This window comes from Perna viridis, chromosome 7, assembly GCF_037379345.1.
Source record: "Perna viridis isolate PV_CMFRI_1.1 ecotype Kerala chromosome 7, ASM3737934v1, whole genome shotgun sequence".
In the NCBI taxonomy this organism is placed as follows: Eukaryota; Metazoa; Mollusca; class Bivalvia; order Mytilida; family Mytilidae; genus Perna; species Perna viridis.
This window is the reverse complement of record NC_142451.1, coordinates 23,449,222-23,458,901: the sequence shown is the minus strand read 5'-3', so window position 1 is coordinate 23,458,901 and position 9,680 is coordinate 23,449,222. Positions and strand designations below refer to the sequence as shown.

At 32.8% G+C, this 9,680-nt stretch overlaps 1 protein-coding gene across 1 annotated transcript; it reads right to left on the bottom strand.

Annotated features, from left to right (window-relative positions):
• Positions 1-190: 190 nt before the first annotated feature.
• On the bottom strand, positions 191-9,063 carry LOC148611875 (salivary peroxidase/catechol oxidase-like). Its single transcript, XM_088592844.1, has 11 exons — positions 8,931-9,063; positions 8,530-8,700; positions 8,151-8,190; positions 7,696-7,811; positions 6,945-7,046; positions 5,632-5,727; positions 4,833-5,325; positions 4,367-4,567; positions 4,001-4,167; positions 1,995-2,103; positions 191-497 (listed from the first exon to the last, which is right to left on the bottom strand). The coding sequence occupies exons 1-11, from the start codon at positions 9,037-9,039 to the stop codon at positions 431-433; spliced, it is 1,671 nt and encodes a 556-aa protein (XP_088448970.1). The 5' UTR covers positions 9,040-9,063; the 3' UTR covers positions 191-430.
• Between the last annotated feature and the right edge of the window lie 617 nt (positions 9,064-9,680).

The following is a 9,680-nucleotide window of genomic DNA, read 5'->3' as shown; positions in this document are numbered from 1 at the left end:
TGTGGATTCTTGAATTCATGATTTTCTGTACACACATCAGTGGGAATCTCCTTTTCGTTGGGAACCTAATTTAATTGGGCTAGCTTACCAATGAAAACCACAAAAATTGGTAACCCATGAACAATAGTACTTTCACAGTGGTTGATTATACTGTAATTTCATAAATTAAAGGGGTGGTGACCGCCACTCCTTTTATAGGATCTGTGCCTTATTTGATTGTAATGTTTGTAATATCAGTACAAGTATAATGCTCAAAATGAAATTTCAAAATGCTAATTGAAATTTTTTGTATTAAGTCCCAGTAGCAATTTTCACAATGAAAAAAAAAAAAAACATAACAATAATTTTTAGATTTATAGGAATGTTTAACTGTAATCTACAAATCAGGTTTGTTGCACCCAAAACTGTGCAAAGTTTTATAATCCTTTTGTCAACTTTTCCCATCCTTCCATAAGCTTAGATCCACTTCAGGTAGACTGTCACAGAAAGTAAGTTTACTGTAAACAAATAAATATAACTGAATAATATTGAAGAGAAAAATGTTTCACGAATTTTATTTCAGAAGTAACTTGTTTTCAGATTTTCATTTATCACCTCATGTTATACCCCCGTTTGATGAGTTTGTGGTATATTGGAATCACCTTGTCCATCCATTTATCTGTCGTGCCATTCATCCAAACTTTGTCACATTATCTTGGCTTCCAGTGGATGGATTGATTTCAAATTTGGCATGTGACTTTATGTAGATAAGGCATATGATGTAAGTGATTTTGTGTACTCTCCGTTATCAACTTCCTATTGTGGATCTTTTCCATTTTTTTACTTTTTGAAATTATAGAAAAAAATCTTTTCATCATAAAAGTCGTAGATCTCAGTGGGTGGATTAATTCAAAATTTGGTGATATATTGATAAAGCATAAACTGTAAACAATATAGGGTGCTGTCTGATATCAGCTTCCTGTATGAGTGTACCGAGCATGACAATGTGTGTAACTTCATGTTTAGACCTAATTTTACTATGTGTTTAGTCATTTCATCAAGGATTCTAGTTGTTACACTATAATTTTGATTTCTAAGATTGCCTGTTTTATTATACACCACTTGTTTTTTCCTGTCTGTGAAATAATATCAATGCAAAATAATGCACATTTGAAAATGGAACACCACATGCTCATAAACTCAAACATACTATAGTCATCCTAAAACTGTATATGGTACACAGAAATACACTTTGTCCTTGATTTTATTGGCAAATTTAACATTTCTCTTTTGTCATATACCTCCACACGAGGTGGCAAGGTTTTATGTGGTACCCTCCAAAAGTTGTGTGGACTGCATGTCCATCTGTCATCCCCTGATGGTTTCCAAATAATAACTTAAGTAGCAATCTTTGTAAGAATCATGCAAAATCTAAAAATTGTGATGCACCCAAAAAAAAGGCTACATATTTTTATTTTTGTAATTAAGTTATTTTATGGGTCTACATTATGAAATGCATAATTATTTATTTGTATCTGCCTGGTCTTAGGAGATAATCAACATTGAAAATGTAATGGATTCTATTGTATTTGAGTGTCATTTACAGAGTTGTCTCCTTTAATTTTGAAATCTACAGTGCATTCTTTATAATATTTTTCTCGTAAGAGCACGGGTTATATGATAAACCAACTGTTAATTTCTGTTTACTATGGCATTTCAAACAAAATATCCCCCAAAAAAATATGAAGGTTTTTCACCCATGATTCACATTTTGCATAATTCTTAGCTGGAGTACTACTTTAGAATTGAGCAATGATTTTTTTTAAACTTAGCACAGTTGTTTAGTACCATGAAATATAGATTAAGTTCAATTTTCAGCAAAATCCAAATTGTAGTTTTCTATTTAAGGCATATCTTAGGCCATTACAGTGATATAAAAAACGTAAGCAATGATTATGAGACAATTTGATGTCAACCTGCCTATTAAAAAAAAAATTGAATGAGATGAAACGTACTTGCAAGGTGATTGCACTTGAAAAATATCGTGCTGTATGTAATCCAAACCAAAATTTTTACACCAAATCTTGGCTAAAGATGTGTTTGCTTTGATAGAATTCAGCTGATCTGTAATGAAAAAGGAGAAGGTGCATTAAATGTCATTTTGTGCCTTCTTTTTCTTAGTTTTTTTAGGCATGCATTTTTTCTACACTTGGTTCTTTCTGAGTTTTTGTACATACACTGTATGAATGTCTTTCTAATGCATGTGCTAGTGACTGATTTATTCTCTAATATTATTTTGTTATCTTCAAAACATAAAACTATGAACAGGATATAACAAACTTAAATTTTTACTTCTTGTTCAAAACCAGGGCAGTTTGATTGAGACAATGATATTGTTTAATAGCTTGATATACCTAGAAGACAATTTAAGGGGACATTCTTGACTTGTGGTATGTTGTAGTTTTCAACTATGGAGAGAAAGTACCCAGTAGTAACTTTGTCTATATGAGAGTTTCTGTTTTACCTGTTGACTCTTTTTTGCCTCAAAAAGTACACCACCAAAAGATTACAACTTGTATTTATGATATACCTGCTGTAAATTTCAAGACTGGGTCATCAGATTTATATCAATATCTATGTTATACCTGCTGTAAATGCCAGGACTGGGTCATCAGATTTATACCAATATCTATGATATACCTGCTGTAAATGCCAGGACTGGGTCATCAGATTTATACCAATGTCTGTATATACCTGTTGTAAATGCCAAGACTGGGCCATCAGATTCATACCAATGTCTGTATATACCTGCTGTAAATGCCAAGACTAGGCCATCAGATTCATACCAATGTCTGTATATACCTGTTGTAAATGCCAAGACTGGGCCATCAGATTCATACCAATATCTATGATATACCTGCTGTAAATGCCAAGACTGGGTCATTAGATTTATACCAACATCTATGATATACCTGCTGTAAATGCCAAGACTGGGTCATCAGATTTATACCAATGTCTGTATATACCTGCTGTAAATGCCAGGACTGGGTCATCAGATTCATACCAATGTCTGTATATACCTGCTGTAAATGCCAGGACTGGGTCATCAGATTCATACCAACATCTATGATATACCTGCTGTAAATGCCAAGACTGGGTCATCAGATTCATACCAATGTCTGTATATACCTGCTGTAAATGCCAGGACTGGGTCATCAGATTTATACCAATGTCTATGATATACCTGTTGTAAATGCCAAGACTGGATCATCAGATTCATACCAACTTGGATTTACGATATACCTGTTGTAAATGCCAGGACTGGGCCATCAGATTCATACCAATATCTATGATATACTTGCTGTAAATGCCAGGACTGGGTCATCAGATTCATACCAATGTCTGTATATACCTGTTGTAAATGCCAAGACTGGGCCATCAGATTCATACCAATATCTATGATATACCTGCTGTAAATGCCAAGACTGGGTCATCAGATTCATACCAATGTCTGTATATACCTGCTGTAAATGCCAGGATTGGGTCATCAAATTCATACCAATGTCTGTATATACCTGCTGTAAATGCCAGGACTGGGTCATCAGATTTATACCAATGTCTATGATATACCTGTTGTAAATGCCAAGACTGGATCATCAGATTCATACCAACTTGGATTTACGATATACCTGTTGTAAATGCCAGGACTGGGCCATCAGATTTATACCAATGTCTATGATATACCTGTTGTAAATGCCAAGACTGGATCATCAGATTCATACCAACTTGGATTTACGATATACCTGTTGTAAATGCCAGGACTGGGCCATCAGATTCATACCAATATCTATGATATACTTGCTGTAAATGCCAAGACTAGGCCATCAGATTCATACCAATGTCTGTATATACCTGCTGTAAATGTCAGGACTGGGTCATCAGATTCATACCAATATCTATGATATACCTGCTGTAAATGCTAGGACCGTTTCATCAGATTCATACCAATGTCTGTATATACCTGCTGTAAATGCCAGGACTGGGTCATCAGATTCATACCAATGTCTGTCTCCTATTTTCAGTAGTTTAAATTGAATTCCAATCAGACAAGCAAATGTTGGACCAACTGTTCCATCTGGACCTGTCTCTAATACTCCTCCAACATACAGATCTATGTCATCAACATTGCTGTGTAATCATAAATAACAAACTAATTTAAAATCATTAATTTTCTGTCAGAGTGTATTTGTTTTAAGACTTAAAAGAATGAATTATCTCCTTTTATATTTAGTCAATACTCTTTAACACCCATAACAAACTTCATCTAGGTATGAAAATAATTAATTTCTAATGTTCCTATTAAAAACAAATATACTACTTTATGAACCTATAAATACTGGCTAGCTCATCTCCTACATCTCCAAAGTCTTTAAAACTAATAAAACTGTTTAGCCCACAGAGTTGTCTCCACTTGTTGTACCCTGGGATTCCTTGGTCTCTACCTCTCTGTACATTCATGGCAAACAGATCAGATCCAGGGGGAGATGATAGATAAAATAATTTGTTTTGGATCCCTCCAACTTGAAATCTGTTGATATACAATTGTATTAGAAGTAAAGCATTATCTGATTAAAAATTTCGAAATTACCAACATTACTATGGTTAAAGACAGCAAACCAGTTAGTTTCATCTTATGTTTTAGTCAGCAATTAATAGAATATAAAGTGAAAAGTTCTAACCCTGGAATACTTTACATTTTTTGTATTACTAGATGGTTTATCATGCTGCCAAACTTCTCTGTTGGAATGACCATGATGACAACAAATAGTTACAGCTACTTTTCTGACACTTACTGATCAATTTTACTGGCAGGTTTAACAGCCAGCCATCTACTAAGATCCTCCACTCTATCACCATAGTTATGCTGGTATAGATTAGGAGAGAAAAGATTGTCTTCAATCTTATGTACATTTATTGTTCGAAAATTCTGTTTTAACTCTGAGATCTCTGGCATAATTTGAGAATGTCCATATCGCCAAGCAGTGGCTCCAAAACTGTTGAATATTGATGGGTCAATCTTGGAGTTATAAACATTGTCATGGCCTTTTAATTTAGAGTATAGTCCATATACACACATGTTTATGTGACCAATAACCAATGGCAGAAAGTGATTGTAGGTAATATGCTGAACCTCAGCAATTAATAGTTTTCTGGTCTCTTGAAAAGTTTTCTCATAATGCCAGTGTGGGTTCAGTTGGCGGAGTTGATCACATATTCTGTTGTGTTCTCTGACAAAAACTAGAGCATTCAATCCGAGATTGGGAGCTTCATGAACTCTTCTGTCTCCTGGAATATGAAACTAATTGTACATAATAAAGTTAGAACTTGATGGTACAAGTAACAATTACAGAATACAAGAATCCAACTTGTAAATTTTTGGAGTTAGTATCATCTGAAAGAATGATTGGTTTTGTAGGATCCTAAATACTAAAATATCAAAAATACCATAAGTCAATGATGTTATAAAGTCCATTTGAATTAGGGTCATACACCTGTCTAATTAGTCCCAATGAGATTCACTTTAGACAGGTTTTACTGTTAGGTTTTCACTGTGATTGCCATGAAGGGAATTATTTTAAAATGAAAACTTACCAGAAAGGGGACACTTATCATGAGCAGGATCAAGTTTAAAACATGGTCCTTTGTCATATGTTGGTAACAGGTCTCCTTCATCTGTTTTTAATAAACCTGAAATATTTAACACATCAAATAAAACCATTATACATGTAATACATGTAGCAGTATCCTCATCCGTGCAAGTCATAGTTTAAAGTCCACCTTCACATCCCTAACTAAAGGATGTAATATCCCTATCAAAATTCTTTAAATATTATATTTACTTATTTTTGATGTTTTTCATATCACTTGTTTTATTTTCCTGTAGCTGTCAATGTAATTTTGTTCTTTATAACCAATGTTCCTGTAGTAACTATAACAAACACTAATTTATAATCAACATTATATAAATAACATTTCTTCCATAATAAATTAATTTGAGATAAATACTGTAATCTGATTGGTTAAAATAATTTTGGTTAAAATAATTCTGTTATATCTCAATGGACAAAAAAATATTGACACGCCCCTATTCAGTTGAATTCCGAGCTACTTTTTTCATGTTTAAAGATAAAAATATCTTTCAAAATTAATTTATAAGAATTGGCAATAATAAAAATAATGTCTATTGAAAAATAACATAAATTTTCCATGTGCATATTTTGTTTATTGCACTTTTTGTTATTTTTCAGTAGACAAAATTTTTATTATTGCAAATTCTTAAAGGAACAAATATTATAAATTCCATAATGTTTTCTGTTTGGAACAGAGGAACTTCTGTTTTGTGCCAACAGTTGCCAGACTGGTTAGTTGATTATGTACAAGTATTTCACCTAAGGCAACTGTGCACTACAAGTGTAATACTGGCTATCAGAATTATCATTTTCCTGCTGTGTCTGCTATAAAATGATAAAAGGAACAGCATTCCAATGTCCCCAAAAAAAGTGCGGAAAATGCGGACGGACAGGCACCCAGCATTTCCATGGCCCCTTGCAACTCATTGCATGAGACAAAAAAAAACATTCAATGCACTTATTATTTGGAGATAAATCCAGCATCAGTGTTGTATTGAATTTAATAAAATGCATATACATGTATTCTAATAAATATCCATATCAAGAAAAATCCATGTTATAGATTTGTTAATAGTATTGCAACATTCACAGATCTTCAATATAACTCTGGGCTGTTTGACTAGTGTAAGGATAGCTATGGAACCATAACTCTTACGATCCTTATCTTTTTTTTTTGCTACATGGACCAAAAGAGAGAGAGTTCAGCAGCTAGCGTAAAGATATATGTTGTATGAATAATATGTATGGACAACCTCTTAGAACAACAAAACTTACAACTGTTAGTAACCCTGAGTTTGGCTGTGTAGTATTCTGTGTCCCCGTACAAGAATGAACAATCAATGAAGGAACTCAATAGATTAACCTGCTCTCTGTAAGCTGAAATAATACAATTTTTAACTCAATAAAAATTCAAGCAGTCAAAATGTACTGTGAAAGCAATTTTGTTCATGGATACTAATTTTCGTGGATCAGGGAATAAACTCAAGTTCGTGGATTCTTGAATTTGTGGTTTTTAAGTTATCAGTACACACACCAATGGGAAACAACTATTCGTCAGGAACCAAATTTCGTGGTTTGACCTACTGACCTACTGACAAAAACCATGAAAATTGGAACTCCATAAAAACAGTACTTTCACAGTAGATGATTGTATAAAATATTTTTCTTCTGTAAATTTTTTAAGGTTTTCAGAATTGGATTTTACTTCAGGAATTTTTCTTATTTTTGAACAAGTTGTAAACTGGCCCTACCCAGGTTTTTGAAACCTGTTAAACAATTATAAACATTCATAATAATTTACTTTCTAATTAATGACAGTCCAAATAACTGATTTGTAATCAAAATGTTATTTTGTTTTGGATTATTTGAATCATGAAGTGTCGTCCAATTGATGTTCATATCATCATAGTACCAAGCCAGATTATACAAAGTAAACTGGTTTGCTCAAAGAGAACCAACCAATCAGAAAGCTAGGTTGTTACAAATCAAATTGAATTGAATTATTTATGAATATATATACCTTTACCTGGTAAGCTTCCATAATTTGGAGATGATGCCTTTGTTGCTCTCACAAAATTTTTACATCCAGGCGAAAAATATCTATCACCTGAGGGGACTTGAAATGGGAAGCAGAAATCTATGCTGAAAAAAATAAAGATCTTGAATTAAAAACATAAAGAAAACCAAAATTTTCTTAATATTGACAAAAGCAACTAAAACTTTGTGACTTAGATTACTCCTGAAGATGATATAATTCATTTTCTAGTGCAATAATTCTTCACAAATTGACTCAACCTGACCCAAGATAAATGATACACTATAAAACATACATTTCAAGATGTTGCATCGTGATATTTCATACTTAATTTCAATTTTATTTTAGGAGGTTTTTCAACCCTTAGACAACATTCAACAATTTCAAATAACACATACTAAAATTTGGAAGGATTTTATTTTGATGGCAGATACACAAAAGCTTACTTGTTATAAACCATGTCTGATGCATTACAGCAATTTATACCTACAAAGGAAACCTAACTGAATGTAATAGGTCAAGAAAAAAGATGCCACAATTGTTAATGTAATTTTGAAAAAAAACTATACTTTAATAAATTGAGTTATCTCCCATTTAATAGAATAGTATCTTACATATGAGGTTTACTGAAGCCTAAATAAATATGAAAATGCTGTGAACACTCAATAAATTCAATGACATATAAATTCACATGAAATTCTTTTTTTGCATTACGAAGATGTTTTTTTTCTCACAGTATGCTTGCTTTTATAAACATTGTACATACAATGCCCATCTACTAGAATTGCTCATTTCAGACAATTTAATGGATCCTTGTCCACAAACCTGAAGGTATCTTTGTTTCTATAAAATCATGAGCGAGTAACTGTCCATACGACATATGTTGTCCTGTTCTCTTGTTGTCCATCACATTGTTGCTGGTAGATGTGGCTATCACTCTACTCACCATCCTGGCATCAGGAAGCTTATTTGGATAGCCTCGTGGAGAATTATAATCTAAATATATATGGTACACATTTTACATGTAAACTTTTAAAACTTTATCAATACCAGTATTCGTAAACCTAAAAAAAAGACATAAGATCTAGCTTTCAGCTTGTTGAAATTTAGAGAAACAGTCTTGAATCATGACTTGATGGATATCTTGTTTCTCAACAGATACGTTATAGCAATTTATTTTGAGAAGTAAAATAACCTTGGAATGTAAGACTTTGCCACTTACTTACCATCACCATATTCTACCATAGGCAGTCCATCTTTATCTAGTAGCCTTCTCTGTATAGTGCCAGCTTTACCCCATGATGGATGTAACAAGTTATTACAGGAACCATCCATTGTTCTGTATCTGGTATTGGACAGACACTTTCCTGTAACTAAATCAACATTCCATTCTTATTTCTAAATCATGTGGACATACATAGCTATCACCAATTTAAAGTTTGAGCAATATGACTCTCCAATTGACTTCTTTTACATAATAATGACTTTGTTAAAAATGGCAGGACCACCCAATTATTATGGCAGTTGTATTTGAATTTAATTAGTTAGGGAGTAAAATACTATTTTAAGGTACTGCATGATGTATCAAAAATAAAAAAATGGTACTGGTCTAGCAGTACCTGCCTTAGAAGGAACTGTGCCCCTGGCAGGGGTATCATAGATGTATTTCCATCAGGATCAGCAGTATTCTCTCGTTCGAAAATTAAATTTTGTATTAAAGCAAGTCCATTTGAACATCTGAAAAAAGTCATTTCATCTTGAAAATGTTAAAAACCAGATGACCCTTGATATATCTTTAAAATCTGTGTAATCAAGATAAGAAGTAAAATCATTTTAATTTTGGAGCTGACTGTTGTTGAAGTCTACAAAATACTCACCAAATGTTGAAGAATATATTTCAATGAGAGAAAATCAATCCTAAAAAATCAGTAGAACTCAATAGCAAAGCACATCTTTTAAAATGTGGTCGTAAATAT